The 17,427-nt window shown below is 47.3% G+C and overlaps 1 protein-coding gene across 1 annotated transcript in view; it reads left to right on the top strand.

Annotated features, from left to right (window-relative positions):
• The first annotated feature begins 9,406 nt into the window (after positions 1-9,406).
• ncbp3 (nuclear cap binding subunit 3) overlaps positions 9,407-17,427 on the top strand; it is a 53,296-nt gene continuing 45,275 nt past the window's right edge. The window contains exons 1-2 of the mRNA XM_034177593.1: positions 9,407-9,628; positions 16,784-16,849. Of these exons, the coding sequence (XP_034033484.1) occupies positions 9,440-9,628; positions 16,784-16,849 (255 nt within the window). The 5' untranslated portion in view covers positions 9,407-9,439. The remainder of the gene's footprint in view (positions 9,629-16,783; positions 16,850-17,427) is intronic.

Raw genomic sequence — 17,427 nt, 5'->3', positions numbered from 1 at the left:
AACACCAAGTTACTATCAACAATTAGTCGAACACTTAATCACCTTTAATGTGTGCTGACAGCAAGTGTCCTCACCATTCCTTGCTTCAGGGGCTCGATGTGTCAAACCCAGGCGCGGTCCTCAGCGTCTCACAAACGGACATCACAAGGTCGAGTTCCCGGCAGTTCTGCTTGAATCACACATGCCTTAAATGCAGAACGCCATCCAATTATCTGCTTCAGCTGAAAGTCTTTAAGGTTGCATGTGAGCACCAGTCACAGGTGCTACACATGATGTTGATGAGGGTGAGGACTCTTCAGCCAGCACCTTCTCCACAGACAAATCAGTTCTCATGCTTTCCTTCCCACTGTAGCCAAGTGCTTGCTCACAGGGGGTCGTTTTGACCTTTGGGGTTTTACATAATTATTGTATGGCCTTGCCTTACAATATAAAGCGCCTTGGGGCAACTGTTTGTTGTGATTTGGCGCTATATAAAAAAATTGATTGATTGATTGATTGATGCCACCTGAAGAGCAAAGAAAAGAAAAGAACACCAAAACATCCAGCCACACCCCCCAACACACAACAGTTTGTAGTGTTTTGATTGACACGACTGAATTCATGCTCATTGTGCCATAATTTTTTTCGTCATCATAACAACATAAAAGCTGTTTTGTTTTTTTATTCCACTGTTGTCCAGTAGGAGGCACAATTGAACTGCAGCACCATGGACAGTTCTTTTCAACCAATGCATGATGTTGGGAAAGTGTAGGTACACGGACCCACAACAGGGGGCGCAAATGAACAGACAATGGAGGAAGTCAAATAACAACACGTTACTGTTGTGAAAGGGCACAACAAACACAACAGATTACAACAATAGACAAAAGGTCAAATCACAAAAGGTGTTGTGTGGGCAGGCTCGAAGATAGAAGACGTCTGTCCAAAGCAGAACCGGAACCACACGATTTCCTCCGCCACCAGACCCCGGGAATACTGGAGCCGCCAAGTCCCGAACTCCCAGGTGGCCACTGCCTCCGCGTGTCGGACCTGGTACTGCTGGCGAGGAACAAAAAAACAATTAAATGTGGGCGCGTATGCACCCAGCAATCCACACGGCAGGAAAACCAACTCCACCTCTTGTTGGAAAAAGAGTCTGCTATACGATACACAAAAAGTCACAAAAGGTTACTGTCGAAAAAATCTCACAGCCAGCTGAGAACGTTACCTTCCTGGTAAAGCGATATCTCGGCAAAGAGGTGGAGATGACGTCTTGCTGATATACCGATGCTGATCAGATGAGTGGTGACAGCTGTCATAGGTGATGAGTGTCAGCTGTCACCCCGGCTACTCCTGTGAGGCGGCAGCGCCCTCTGGTGCCTGGAGCCCGCACTCCAGGCAGGGTGCCCTCTGGTGGTGGTGGGCCAGCAGTACCTCCTTTTCAGCGGCCCACACAACAGGACCCCCCCCCTCAACGGGCACCTCCTGGTGCCCGACCAGGCTTGTCCGGGTGGCGGCGGTAGAAATCGGCCAGGAGGGCCGGGTCCAGGATGAAGCTCCTCTTCACCCAGGAGCGTTCTTCAGGTCCGTACCCCTCCCAGTCCACCAAATACTGGAAGCCCTGGCCCATCCTACGGACGTCTAAGAGCCGGCGCACAGTCCAAGCCGGCTCGCCATCGATGATCCGGGCAGGAGGTGGTGCAGGACCCGGAGTACAGAGGGGTGAGGTGTGATGGGGCTTGATCCGGGACACGTGGAAAAAGGGATGGATCCGCAGTGAGGCCGGAAGCTGAAGCCTCACTGCGGCTGGACTGAGTACCTTGATGATTTTAAACGGACCGATATACCGGTCCTGCAGCTTAGGGGAGTCCACTTGAAGGGGAATGTCCTTAGTAGACAACCACACTGCCTGCCCTGGCCGGTACGTAGGGGCCGGGGTCCGCCGACGGTCTGCATGGGCCTTCGTCCTCATCCGGGCCCTCAGCAAGGCAGAACGGGCGGCACGCCACACCCAACGGCACTTCCGTAGGTGGGCCTGGACTGAGGGCGCACCTACCTCTCCCTCAACCACCGGAAACAGAGGAGGTTGGTACCCCAGACATACCTCGAAAGGGGAGAGGCCGGTGGCTGACGACACCTGGCTGTTATGGGCATACTCGAACCAGGCCAGATGGGTACTCCAGGCCGCCGGGTGCGCGGCTGTCATGCAACGCAGGGCCTGCTCCATCTCCTGATTGGCCCGTTCTGCTTGCCCGTTGGTCTGGGGATGATACCCGGATGAGAGACTCACCGTGGCCCCCAGTTCCCGGCAGAAGCTCCTCCAGACGTGCGAGGAGAACTGGGGACCGCGATCGGAGACGATGTCTGTTGGGATCCCATGCAACCGGACGACGTGCTGGACCAGGAGGTCCGCTGTCTCCTGGGCCGTCGGGAGCTTCAGGAGGGCCACGAAGTGGGCCGCCTTGGAGAATCGGTCCACTATCGTGAGGATGGTGGTGTTGCCCTGGGACGGCGGGAGGCCCGTGACAAAATCCAGGCCGATGTGGGACCAGGGGCGATGGGGCACGGGCAGCGGCTGGAGCAGTCCCAAAGCCCTGCGATGGTCAGCCTTGCCCCTGGCGCAGGTGGTGCAGGCCTGGATATAATCCCGGACGTCGACCTCTAGGGACGCCCACCAGAAGCGCTGCCGGACAACTGCCACGGTTCTTCGCACCCCTGGATGACAGGAGAGCTTAGAGCCGTGACAGAAGTCCAGAACTGCAGCCCTAGCCTCTGGTGGGACGTAGAGTCTGTTCTTCGGCCCAGTTCTGGGGTCCGGGCTTCGTGCCAGGGCCTCCCGGACGGTTCTCTCTACGTCCCTGTTAAGGGTGGCCACGATAGTGGACTCCGGGATGATGGGTTCCGGTGGATCCGACAACTCCGTTTTGACTTCATCTTCATGTACCCGGGACAAGGCATCCGATCTCTGGTTTTTGGTCCCGGGACGGTAGGTGATCCGGAAGTCAAAACGGCCGAAGAACAGTGACCAGTGGGCTTGCCTGGGGTTCAGCCGCTTGGCGGTCCTGATATACTCCAGGTTCCGGTGGTCAGTGAAAACCGTGAATGGCACGGACGTTCCCTCCAACAGATGTCTCCACTCTTCAAGAGCCTCTTTCACCGCAAGGAGTTCTCGATTGCCGACGTCATAGTTCCGTTCGGCCGGGGTCAACCTGCGGGAAAAATAGGCACACGGGTGAAGGACCTTATCGGTCTTCCCGCTCTGGGAAAGCACAGCTCCTATCCCTGAGTCCGAGGCGTCCACTTCAACCACTAACTGGCGACTAGGATCGGGCTGCACCAGAACGGGTGCAGACGAGAAGCGCCGTTTCAACTCCTTGAACGCGGCATCGCAACAATCCGACCAGGTGAAGGGGACTTTTGGTGAGGTTAGGGCTGTCAGGGGGCTAACTACCTGACTGTAGCCCTTAATGAACCTCCTGTAGAAATTTGCAAAGCCGAGGAACTGTTGCAGCTTCCTACGGCTAGTGGGTTGGGGCCAGTCTCTCACCGCCGCAACCTTGGCCGGATCAGGAGCGACGGAGTTGGGGGAGATGATAAACCCCAGGAAGGACAAAGATGTGCGGTGGAACTCACACTTCTCGCCCTTCACAAACAGCCGGTTCTCCAACAACCGCTGCAGGACCTGACGTACATGCCGGACATGAGTTTCAGGATCCAGAGAAAAGATGAGTATATCGTCTAGATATACGAAGACGAATCGGTGCAGGAAATCCCGCAAGACATCATTAACTAAAGCTTGGAACGTCGCGGGGGCGTTTGTGAGGCCGAACGGCATGACCAGGTACTCAAAGTGACCTAAGGGGGTGTTAAATGCCGTCTTCCACTCGTCTCCCTTCCGGATCCGAACCAGGTGATACGCATTTCTAAGATCTAGCTTAGTGAATATTTGGGCTCCATGCAGGGGCGTGAACACTGAATCCAACAGGGGCAACGGGTATCGATTACGAACCGTGATTTCGTTCAGTCCCCTATAATCAATGCATGGACGAAGTCCGCCGTCTTTTTTACCCACAAAAAAGAAACCTGCACCCATCGGGGAGGTGGAATTCCGGATCAACCCGGCGGCTAAAGAGTCCCGGATGTAGGTCTCCATTGATTCGCGCTCAGGTCGTGAGAGGTTGTACAGCCTGCTGGATGGGAACTCACCGCCTGGAACCAAATCAATGGCACAATCGTACGGACGGTGGGGGGGAAGGGTGAGCGCCAGATCCTTACTGAACACATCTACAAGGTCGTGGTACTCCACCGGCACCGTCCCTAGATTGGGCGGGACTCTGACCTCCTCCTTAGCCTGGGAACCGGGAGGAACCGAGGAACCTAAACATACCCGATGGCAGGTCTCGCTCCACTGAACCACTACCACAGACGGCCAATCGATCCGGGGATTGTGTTTTAACATCCAGGGGAACCCTAAAATCACACGGGAGGTAGCAGGAGTCACAAAAAACTTGATCTCCTCCCGGTGATTTCCTGGGATTATGTGTGATTGGAGGGAGTAGGGAGCCATCTAGTGCCCGCACCTGCACAGGCGAGGTAAGCGCCACCAGAGGGAGCCATATCTCCCTGGCCCATCTGCTGTCTAACAGATTCCCTTCAGAGCCCGTGTCCACCAGTGCTGGGGCCTTCAGGGTTAAATCCTCATAAAGGATTGTAACTGGGAGTCGTGTGGCAATGTGGGTGTGTCCCACGTGAATGTCTCAGCCCACCCCTAGCCCACTTTCTAGGGGCGGGCGTTGGTGTTTTAACCGTCGGGGCAGTCTCTTACCTGATGCTCTATCGAGCCACAAACAAAACACGCTCCGCGGGCCAGCCTCCTCTGTCTATCTGGTGCCCTAAATGTGGCCCTGCTCGTGTCCATAGCTTCGTCAGCAGGGGGAGCTGTAACCACACGGAGCGTAGGGGCCGTGGAGCGTGGGGAGGGCGGAACGCGGTCGGAACCGGAAGGGAGAGGGACGGCGCGTGCCCGGTCACGCCCTTCATCTTGTTCCCGACGGCGTTCTTCTAACCGATTGTCTAATCGTATAACGAGATCAATTAGCCCATCTAAATCCCGCGGTTCGTCCTTAGCCACCAGGTGCTCCTTTAGGACCAACGACAGTCCGTTTACAAAGGCGGCGCGGAGGGCAGTGCTATTCCAGCCGGACCTCGCAGCCGCAATGCGGAAGTCGCGACTGCATAGGCGCCTGCGCTCCGGCGCCCCTGTCTCATTGACAGCAGCACGGCTGAAGCGGTCTCTCCTCTATTTGAGTGATCGAACACTGTTCTGAACTCCCTCACAAACCCATCATATGTCTGAAGGAGCCGTGAATTCTGCTCCCAGAGCGCTGTAGCCCAAGCGCGTGCCTTACCGCGAAGCAGATTTATTACATAAGCTATCTTGCTGGCATCAGTCGCATACATGACAGGACGTTGTGCGAAGACGAGCGAACACTGCATAAGGAAGTCCGTGCACGTTTCCACACAACCTCCGTACGGCTCTGGTGGGCTTATGTATGCTTCCGGGAAAGGTGGGAGGGGTCGTTGAACGACCTGTGGAACGTCACTGTTACGCACAGGGTCAACAGGAGGGAGAGCCGCAGCAGCGCCCTGAGGGCGCGCTTCCACCTGCGCGGTGAGAGCCTCCACCCTGCGGTTAAGGAGGACGTTCTGCTCGGTCATTAGATCCAACCGAGCCGTGAAAGCGGTGAGGATCCGCTGCAACTCACCGATCATTCCTCCTGCGGACGCCTGTGCGCCCTGCTCTTCCATTGGCCGTTCAACAGCCGGTTGACGCCCCTCGGAGTCCATGACATTGGCCGAGATATCCTGTTGGGAAAGTGTAGGTACACGGACCCACAACAGGGGGCGCAAATGAACGGACAATGGAGGAAGTCAAATAACAACACTTTACTGTTGTGAAAGGGCACAACAAACACAACAGATTACAACAATAGACAAAAGGTCAAATCACAAAAGGTGTCGTGTGGGCAAGCTCGAAGATAGAAGACGTCTGTCCAAAGCAGAACCGGAACCACACGATTTCCTCCGCCACCAGACCCCGGGAATACTGGAGCCGCCAAGTCCCGAACTCCCAGGTGGCCACTGCCTCCGCGTGTCGGACCTGGTACTGCTGGCGAGGAACAAAAAAACAATTAAATGTGGGCGCGTATGCACCCAGCAATCCACACGGCAGGAAAACCAACTCCACCTCTTGTTGGAAAAAGAGTCTGCTATACGATACACAAAAAGTCACAAAAGGTTACTGTCGAAAAAATCTCACAGCCAGCTGAGAACGTTACCTTCCTGGTAAAGCGATATCTCGGCAAAGAGGTGGAGATGACGTCTTGCTGATATACCGATGCTGATCAGATGAGTGGTGACAGCTGTCATAGGTGATGAGTGTCAGCTGTCACCCCGGCTACTCCTGTGAGGCGGCAGCGCCCTCTGGTGCCTGGAGCCCGCACTCCAGGCAGGGTGCCCTCTGGTGGTGGTGGGCCAGCAGTACCTCCTCTTCAGCGGCCCACACAACAGGACCCCCCCCTCAACGGGCACCTCCTGGTGCCCGACCAGGCTTGTCCGGGTGGCGGCGGTAGAAATCGGCCAGGAGGGCCGGGTCCAGGATGTACCTCCTCTTCAGCAGTACCTCCTCTTCAGCGGCCCACACAACACATGAAGTATGAAAGACACCTGCTGTCCCCATGATGTAACCCAGCTAGTACGGAACGTAACTGCAACATTGTGGACACAACTGGAGCATCCAGATTGCAACCTACCAGAAATGTTGCAGTTACTTTCTGTGCTAGCTGGGAAGACACCCGCTGTCCCCGTGATGCAAAACACCCGCTGTCCCCGTGATCCAAGGCACCTGCTGTCAGCCATGAACATTCTTCAGTTTGACCACCAACAAATACAATGTGTCCAAACCCTGACGGTCTGAAAGCAGATCGTCTTAAAGGTCTGGAGGTGAAGCTGTTTGCAGATGACATCATGTTGTGGAGCACAGAAGAAAAGAAGAATGGAAGGATGAGAGTTGAACAGGAAGTTGACAGAATATTAAGTAATCAGTTGTCTGACTGCACGCTTTTGTCTTGTGTTTGGTGTTGGGTCTGGGTGTGTCTTGTCCCTTTTCTTTGCCACGCGCTCTTCCTGGTTGTTATCCCACACCCACATCTCATTTTCCTGAATCACACTTGTTATTCAAATCCTCCCTTTTCCCTCCTGTCTTTGCCAGTTCGTTGTTCCTCATGTCCTCATTCCAACCTTTTTCTCGCAGCTCTTGATCGTTTCTGCCACGGCATGTGTATTTAAACCTTTGCCTGTTTTTGACCTCCACTTAGTCTCATGATTTCTATACTGTTGCTGTTTCTGTGTACTAACCTTTGCTTGATTTTTCAATAAATCCATTTTTTTCACTCTATGCCTCTGTGTGAGTCGTGTATTTGTGTCCAGCCTTTTTGGGTCGAAGTTCCTGACAGTTTGTGTTTCATTTTTCACTTTATTAAGTTCACATTTACTTTGATGACATCATCAAAGAGAGTTAAGCAGGAGATAATTTTATAAAGTGACATCATTTATGTCAGAGGTCAGCAGCTGGAGATGACCTGACTGGAAGTCACGTCCTTAATTCAAACCAGGAGATGAAAATGCTGGAAAAGATGTATTTCTCTTTGAGGTAACTAATGACGATCTGAGAAATCAAATTCTATCCACTGATAAAAATATTAAGAGATTATTAACCTAACATGCTCTTCTGTACGTGAATATCCGACCAAGTTGTTGACAGTACGGACCGTCAACACCTTGGTCTGATGTTCACGTACAGACGAGCACAGCAAGGTTAATAATTACTTTATTATATGGCTGTTGGGAGCTGTGTTTTCATCTTGTTTGTAGACTTCCAGCTCATTTGCTGTTCATTCCTCCAGTTCAGACTCATCGGTGTAATAAATTCTTCTAATAATAAAGTCGTCTTCGTCGCTCAGAATTTCTTTGTTTGCTTTTTGTTTTATTTTGCGTTTAATTTTCTTGTTTAATGAGGGAAATGTGTGTGGCCTTGGTTCCTGCTGGGTCCTGCCTCTGAGCTGATCATCACAGCTGTCACTCATCATCACCTGCAGTATATCAACCCCGGTTCGACACTTCCATCTTAGCGATAAACTCAGTTCTCGAGTCCCTTTGGAATCGGGCTGATACAGATACGTGGGGGCGTGAGACATAAACAGACATGTAATAAGATATTTCTCACATATTACAACAAAAATAAAGAACAATAATCATACACTTGAATCATGTAGAACAAATAACGCGGGTAAATTATGTAAATATGTAAATTACGTAATGTTCTTATGTCTCTCTCTAAAGTCCTGAGTGTCATCTTCACTAACTTCTTGGTGTCTCACAACTTGAGTCTGAGTTGTAGAATTCTTCCTGCTCGGGAGGCTAAAACGCTCTCACCTTGATCAGACATCTTGTTGAATGAAATGATCTGGGTCCTGTATCAGAATCCTGCACCTGTCACCAGAGTACCACAGAATGGGGGTGTGTCATTGGTGGGGCCGAGAAATGGGAGCTCCTGATTGGATGAAAAGTGGGCAATAGGAAGCCTGGTATTTTCAGTGTCTTTTTTTTTTTTGTTTTTTTTTTTGTTTTTTTGTATCGCCCTGATTTTATTGCCAGAGTTTCCAGGGCAGTAAAATTGATAGGACAAGTGTATGATTTATCAGCCCTGTTTTTTCTTGTATCTCATGAGTGCCAGTTTACCAGTATAGGGCAGATTTTGGTTGTAATATTATGTGATGAAAACAATTATCCTGAGTATAATTCTGTTTCTATAGAGATTTAACCTCCATGCAAAACTCAGTTTTTTGATGTTTTGTTCGCACTTGAAACATAAACGAAGTGAAAATAATAAATAAATAAACAAAATAAAAAGCTCATCAATAATTCAGTGAGTTTATAGATTAAAATGTGTTAAACGTGCGCCCCCTGGTGTTGGCTGAGCAGCACAGTTTGTCGTCCACATTTAACATTTATTTGATACATCAAAGTGAAAACGTGAAGATGAAACATGAAAAAATACAAAGATTTTTTTCTTCATATCATCTTTCTTCGAGCACAAAATGTCACATTTCAGAAATGAAAAGACTAATTTAAAAAAGTGTCTCCAATTGGTGCAGATATGAAACGTGTTTGAATCTGAAGCTGCTTTTCACTTTGGACGTGGACGCAGACGTCCTCGTGGTCAAACTGTCCCCTGATAGACCACGAGGACGCCTGCCTCACTGCGTCACACAGTAGGGGGCGCCCCCTGCAGGTCACTACACCAGGACTTTATTTTGAAGTCTGTGACCCGGGTCGACGGCAGCGGAGGCGGGAGAAGAATCGCAACCACTTCCGGGTTTACGCAGCAGCGTCGGCGGCTATGGCTGCAGTGCGAAGCCCGCGGGTGTCACTGAAGTCGGACAGCTATTCTGACTGCTCGGAATCTGTATCCGACTCCGAATCGGACAAGGATGCTCGTGAAGCCGAGCCGATGGAGGTGGAGGAGGGAGAAGTGGAGGCAGAAGAGGAGGATGTGTCGGTGAGCCGCTCCCTGAAGGAGCTGCTGCCGGTAGGTGTCCGGACCAGGCCCGCGGACAGGGGCGTGGCCTCGAGCCTCCGTCGCCAGAGCCGCTTCGAGAGCCGGCGAGCGGGAACGACGCCTCCCGGCTCTGGCGGGACTAGCTTAGCTTAGCTTAGCTTAGCTTAAGTGGCTAACCTGAAGTCGCTCTGACGGTCAAACTTATTAACAGCAATAATAATAACAACAACAACAATAATAATAATATACAAAACGTGAAAAAGTAAATAAAACAGACAACAAATAAAACGTTCCTTATTTCGCTTCCACCAGAAAACGAAATAAATTGTTGCAGCAGTTCTATGTTCTGCATAAAGCAAAGAGCACTCAGTTATTCAACATTTATGAGCAAATCTAAGAGTTATTTAACAAATAACGTTTAAATGCCACCAGCTGAAAGATGAAGTTCTAAACTTTGTTTTTGTTTGTTGATTTCCTGGAGTTGTCCATCAGAAGTGCCTGTTTGAGGTCAAACTGTTGGACTTGTGGGGACATCTCACTGATCTCAACGTGTCTCTGTGTCGTCGACCTTTGAGGTCTAGCGACATCCTGAGGTCAAAGGTCAGAGGTGTTTGTTGACATTGATATCATTCAATCAATTTTTTTATATAGCGCCAAATCACAACAAACAGTTGCCCCAAGGCGCTTTATATTGTAAGGCAAGGCCATACAATAATTATGTAAAACCCCAACGGTCAAAACGACCCCCTGTGAGCAAGCACTTGGCTACAGTGGGAAGGAAAAACTCCCTTTTAACAGGAAGAAACCTCCAGCAGAACCAGGCTCAGGGAGGGGCAGTCTTCTGCTGGGACTGGTTGGGGCTGAGGGAGAGAACCAGGAAAAAGACATGCTGTGGAGGGGAGCAGAGATCGATCACTAATGATTAAATGCAGAGTGGTGCATACAGAGCAAAAAGAGAAAGAAACAGTGCATCATGGGAACCCCCCAGCAGTCTACGTCTATAGCAGCATAACTAAGGGATGGTTCAGGGTCACCTGATCCAGCCCTAACTATAAGCTTTAGCAAAAAGGAAAGTTTTAAGCCTAATCTTAAAAGTAGAGAGGGTGTCTGTCTCCCTGATCTGAATTGGGAGCTGGTTCCACAGGAGAGGAGCCTGAAAGCTGAAGGCTCTGCCTCCCATTCTACTCTTACAAACCCTAGGAACTACAAGTAAGCCTGCAGTCTGAGAGCGAAGCGCTCTATTGGGGTGATATGGTACTACGAGGTCCCTAAGATAAGATGGGACCTGATTATTCAAAACCTTATAAGTAAGAAGAAGAATTTTAAATTGTATTCTAGAATTAACAGGAAGCCAATGAAGAGAGGCCAATATGGGTGAGATATGCTCTCTCTCCTAGTCCCCGTCAGTACTCTAGCTGCAGCATTTTGAATTAACTGAAGGCTTTTTAGGGAACTTTTAGGACAACCTGATAATAATGAATTACAATAGTCCAGCCTAGAGGAAATAAATGCATGAATTAGTTTTTCAGCATCACTCTGAGACAAGACCTTTCTGATTTTAGAGATATTGCGTAAATGCAAAAAAGCAGTCCTACATATTTGTTTAATATGCGCTTTGAATGACATATCCTGATCAAAAATGACTCCAAGATTTCTCACAGTATTACTAGAGGTCAGGGTAATGCCATCCAGAGTAAGGATCTGGTTAGACACTATGTTTCTAAGATTTGTGGGGCCAAGTACAATAACTTCAGTTTTATCTGAGTTTAAAAGCAGGAAATTAGAGGTCATCCATGTCTTTATGTCTGTAAGACAATCCTGCAGTTTAGCTAATTGGTGTGTGTCCTCTGGCTTCATGGATAGATAAAGCTGGGTATCATCTGCGTAACAATGAAAATTTAAGCAATACGTCTAATAATACTGCCTAAGGGAAGCATGTATAAAGTGAATAAAATTGGTCCTAGCACAGAACCTTGTGGAACTCCATAATTAACTTTAGTCTGTGAAGAAGATTCCCCATTTACATGAACAAATTGTAATCTATTAGACAAATATGATTCACACCACCGCAGCGCAGTGCCTTTAATACCTATGGCATGCTCTAATCTCTGTAATAAAATTTTATGGTCAACAGTATCAAAAGCAGCACTGAGGTCTAACAGAACAAGCTCAGAGATGAGTCCACTGTCCGAGGCCATAAGAAGATCATTTGTAACCTTCACTAATGCTGTTTCTGTACTATGATGAATTCTAAAACCTGACTGAAACTCTTCAAATAGACCATTCCTCTGCAGATGATCAGTTAGCTGTTTTACAACTACCCTTTCAAGAATTTTTGAGAGAAAAGGAAGGTTGGAGATTGGCCTATAATTAGCTAAGATAGCTGGGTCAAGTGATGGCTTTTTAAGTAATGGGTTAATTACTGCCACCTTAAAAGCCTGTGGTACATAGCCAACTAACAAAGATAGACTGATCATATTTAAGATTGAAGCATTAAATAATGGTAGGGCTTCCTTGAGCAGCCTGGTAGGAATGGGGTCTAATAAACATGTTGATGGTTTGGATGAAGTAACTAATGAAAATAACTCAAACAGAACAATCGGAGAGAAAGAGTCTAACCAAATACCGGCATCGCTGAAAGCAGCCAAAGATAACGATACGTCTTTGGGATGGTTATGAGTAATTTTTTCTCTAATAGTTAAAATTTTGTTAGCAAAGAAAGTCATGAAGTCATTACTAGTTAAAGTTAATGGAATACTCAGCTCAATAGAGCTCTGACTCTTTGTCAGCCTGGCTACAGTGCTGAAAAGAAACCTGGGGTTGTTCTTATTTTCTTCAATTAGTGATGAGTAGAAAGATGTCCTAGCTTTACGGAGGGCTTTTTTATAGAGCAACAGACTCTTTTTCCAGGCTAAGTGAAGATCTTCTAAATTAGTGAGACACCATTTCCTCTCCAACTTACGGGTTATCTGCTTTAAGCTACGAGTTTGTGAGTTATACCACGGAGTCAGGCACTTCTGATTTAAAGCTCTCTTTTTTTAGAGGAGCTACAGCATCCAAAGTTGTCTTCAATGAGGATGTAAAACTATTGATGAGATACTCTATCTCACTTACAGAGTTTAGGTAGCTACTCTGCACTGTGTTGGTATATGGCATTAGAGAACATAAAGAAGGAATCATATCCTTAAACCTAGTTACAGCGCTTTCTGAAAGACTTCTAGTGTAATGAAACTTATTCCCCACTGCTGGGTAGTCCATCAGAGTAAATGTAAATGTTATTAAGAAATGATCAGACAGAAGGGAGTTTTCAGGGAATACTGTTAAGTCTTCTATTTCCATACCATAAGTCAGAACAAGATCTAAGATGTGATTAAAGTGGTGGGTGGACTCATTTACGTTTTGAGCAAAGCCAATAGAGTCTAATAATAGGTTAAATGCAGTGTTGAGGCTGTCATTCTCAGCATCTGTGTGGATGTTAAAATCGCCCACTATAATTATCTTATCTGAGCTAAGCACTAAGTCAGACAAAAGGTCTGAAAATTCACAGAGAAACTCACAGTAACGACCAGGTGGACGATAGATAATAACAAATAAAACTGGTTTTTGGGACTTCCAATTTGGATGGACAAGACTAAGAGTCAAGCTTTCAAATAAATTAAAGCTCTGTCTGGGTTTTTGATTAATTAATAAGCTGGAATGGAAGATTGCTGCTAATCCTCCGCCCCGGCCCGTGCTACGAGCATTCTGACAGTTAGTGTGACTCATTTAAACTAACATATTCATCCTGCTGTAACCAGGTTTTTGTAAGGCAGAATAAATCAATATGTTGATCAATTATTATATAATTTACCAACAGGGACTTAGAAGAGAGAGACCTAATGTTTAATAGACCACATTTAACTGTTTTAGTCTGTGGTGCAGTTGAAGGTGCTATATTATTTTTTCTTTTTGAATTTTTATGCTTAAATAGATTTTTGCTGGTTGTTGGTGGTCTGGGAGCAGGCACCGTCTCTACGGGGATGGGGTAATGAGGGGATGGCAGGGGGAGAGAAGCTGCAGAGAGGTGTGTAAGACTACAACTCTGCTTCCTGGTCCCAACCCTGGATAGTCACGGTTTGGAGGATTTAAGAAAATTGGCCAGATTTCTAGAAATGAGAGCTGCTCCATCCAAAGTGGGATGGATGCCGTCTCTCCTAACAAGACCAGGTTTTCCCCAGAAGCTTTGCCAATTATCTATGAAGCCCACCTCATTTTTTGGACACCACTCAGACAGCCAGCAATTCAAGGAGAACATGTGGCTAAACATGTCACTCCCGGTCTGATTGGGGAGGGGCCCAGAGAAAACTACAGAGTCTGACATTGTTTTTGCAAAGTTACACACCGATTTAATGTTAATTTTAGTGACCTCCGATTGACGTAACCGGGTGTCATTACTGCCGACGTGAATTACAATCTTACCAAATTTACGCTTAGCCTTAGCCAGCAGTTTCAAATTTCCTTCAATGTCGCCTGCTCTGGCCCCCGGAAGACAATTGACTATGGTTGCTGGTGTCGCTAACTTCACATTTCGCAAAACGGAGTCGCCAATAACCAGAGTTTGATCCTCGGCGGGTGTGTCGCCGAGTGGGGCAAAACGGTTAGAGATGTGAACGGGTTGGCGGTGTACACGGGGCTTCTGTTTAGAACTACGCTTCCTCCTCACAGTCACCCAGTCGGCCTGCTTTCCCGGCTGCTCGGGATCTGCCAGGGGGTAACTAACGGCGTCTAAGCTACCTTGGTCCGCACCGACTACAGGGGCCTGGCTAGCTGTAGAATTTTCCACGGTGCGGAGCCGAGTCTCCAATTCGCCCAGCCTGGCCTCCAAAGCTACGAATAAGCTACACTTATTACAAGTACCATTACTGCTAAAGGAGGCCGAGGAATAACTAAACATTTCACACCCAGAGCAGAACAGTGCGGGAGAGACAGGAGAAGCCGCCATGCTAAATCGGCTAAGAGCTAGTAGCTACGCTAAGCTAGCGGATTCCTAAAAACACGCAAAGTGAATAATGTGTAAATAATTTAGAGGTGATTCAGCAGAAGGAGTGCTTTAGTTAAGGCACGTAAAGATTACACTGGGAAACAAATCGTAATCTAGATAACTAGATCAATCTAACTGCGCAGATTAAACAGCTAACAGATACAGAAAAACACCGCTGTGCTCCGGAACAGGAAGTGATACAATACCGCAGTGAGAGCGGTATATCATTGCGGGAGAATGAATGTCCAGCTTGGTCCAGCTCACACTCACAGCACGCTGACATGAATGACAGGAAGGACAATGTCATTTGGTCATACCAGACCGTGACTTCAACTTTTTTTGGCGGACTGAGCCAAGTCCATCCTGTTGGGAATACGCCTGTTCATAGGCCTTTTCTGAGAAGGTGTTCTTCAAAACCTGGGACCATGTGAAGAAAACATCATTAGAAGGGCCAAGTCTTTAGGGTCCTGGTGCTTCTTGTCTTACTGTCTGGCTGTAAGACTTGGACTGTAACCGGGTACCTAAAGTGAGGACTGGATGTCTTTGGTCCCAGGTCTCTGTGGAGGATCTTTGGATCCCGCTTGATTGACTTTGTGTCCAATGAACGGTTACTTAGTGAGACTTAGAGGAGGAGGATCACTGACACTGTGAGGGAACATCAGACACCACATTTAGTCCATGTGGCAAATCAGGTTGTTACAATAACAAAATGTGTTAGTTGATACCAGTGACAGTACACTGTTCTCTCAGGGTTCCTGCAGATCCTTAAAAAGTCATTGAATTATTTACTCTAAAAATAAGGCCTTTATTGGTGTGAAAATGGCTTAAATCTCAAATTTTTCAAGTGTCAAAAATGCCAAGACAAAGTAATTTAGAATCAGAATCGCCTTTGTCATTGTAATTTACATTGCAACGAGATTTGAGTGCAACTCCAAAAGGTGCTTTTCCGAGGTGCGAGTAATTGTTAGCCAAATAAAAGATAATGAAATTTAACAAAAAATAAATTATTTAAATATATGTACAACTAAAGTAAAATGGGAATTATGTACAACTGTGGAATGATACTGCACGGGAAAATATTGCACATGGTTTACAGATATTGCACAAGAAACTTGAAGGTGCGGATTAGAGTGATTTGTTATTGTTCAGTGAAGTGATCGCTTTGGGGAGAAAGCTGTCCGAGTCTGTTTGTCAAAGTTTTGATTGACCTATACCGTCGGCCGGAGGGTAGTAGGTCAAACAGGTGGTTGCTGAGGTGGGATGTGTCTTTGCTGATGCTGGCAGCTCTGCTGAGGTAGCGAGAGCTGGCAATGTCTTCCAGGCTGGGCAGAGAGCAGCCAGTGATCCCCTGGACCGTTTTGATCACCCTCTGCAGCGCTCTCCTGTCTGCTGCTGTGCACTAAGCAGCTCATCCCACATTGCCCCATAATCTTACTGGAGTCGCCAAAGGAAATGAGTTTAAACATAATAATAGTATTGTGCTAAATGATTTGACCAGTAGATGTCAGGATGATTATGAGCTGCTGGTGACCCCTAATGAAGCAGTCAGAAGAAAACCACAGTAGTATGACACTCCAAGTACTGAAGCTTCTGTTGAAGCCTTGGAGTTATCGTGACGTCTCATCATATCTAACACCACTTTGTGTTCAGTAACTGTACTGATGGTGCTACATCGTCACATTTTCAGAATTTTGGTTCCAACATATTGGTTCCCATGGCACCCAAGTGGAGCATTTCTCCAACTCCTGAGAATAGACAGGTGAAATGTGGGTGTGGCCTTTTCCAGTTGCTGGGGTCCTCAGTGTTGAAGCATGTATGTGCGGATTTATACCCAGACAAAGGGCCATGTGGCTACAGTGTTGTAGCAAACATCTCTCCAGTATTCCAAGAACACACACATGATGACGGTGGTGTGTGGTGCCAGATTAGATTAGATAGAACTTTATTGATCCCTTGGGAAGACTCCCTCAGGGAAATTGAAGTTCCAGCAGCATTGTATAGCAGCACACATGGTAAGAGGCACACAGAGTATCAAAAATAAAAACAGTTTGCAAATATAAATATCAGATATGCTGGTTTACTGGCTACTACTGTGCCTCAGAATTGAAAAGTCCCTGACGTTTTGAGTGAAATTGACATGTTTGTGGACCTTTTCTTTCCTGCAGGACATGAGCCGGCGTTATGAGAATAAAGCTGGAGCGTTTATCACTGGAATTGATGTCAACTCCAAGGTAGGAGACCAGCAATTGTGCCAACATGTGTTGGGTTTGTGTTGTTTTAATGCGGTCAGCTTCTGTGTTCTATCAGAAACGTGGGGTGGGCATTTTGGGAACGCTTGGCTTCAGATGTGTTTATACTCCATATTACGAGACTAAAGTGTATTTTGTGTGTGTATGACATGGTCAAGTACTGAGTTCCATTTTACTGACATAGAAGCCAAAAAATAAACTTTCTTATAACACACTAAAAATACTGTTTCTAGTTGAACAAAATACTTATAGATATATAATCGAAAGAATTAATACAAAATCTTTATTCAAGAGAAAGTTATGTGAACTTAAACGAAGCTATATCTAACCTTGGCAGTAACTGTTTTACAGACCTATGAGACAGTGGTCTCACCATAGGTTTCTTAAACTAAATTCATCAAAACATATGAACTTATTTTCTTGAAATTCTACAATATTCTTAACATTTTAGTCCTGTCTCAGCTCAGACAGTGCCACGTGGTAGAGGTGCAATGGATTTTCATTGCGAGAAGCCCTGCTTGCATCAACTCTGTTCTCAGCGAGGAGATCAACATTTGAAG

This window comes from Thalassophryne amazonica, chromosome 9 (assembly GCF_902500255.1).
Source record: "Thalassophryne amazonica chromosome 9, fThaAma1.1, whole genome shotgun sequence".
NCBI classification, from domain to species: domain Eukaryota; kingdom Metazoa; phylum Chordata; class Actinopteri; order Batrachoidiformes; family Batrachoididae; genus Thalassophryne; species Thalassophryne amazonica.
Note: the sequence above shows the minus strand (reverse complement) of the source record. Positions and strands in the feature narration are given on the sequence as shown.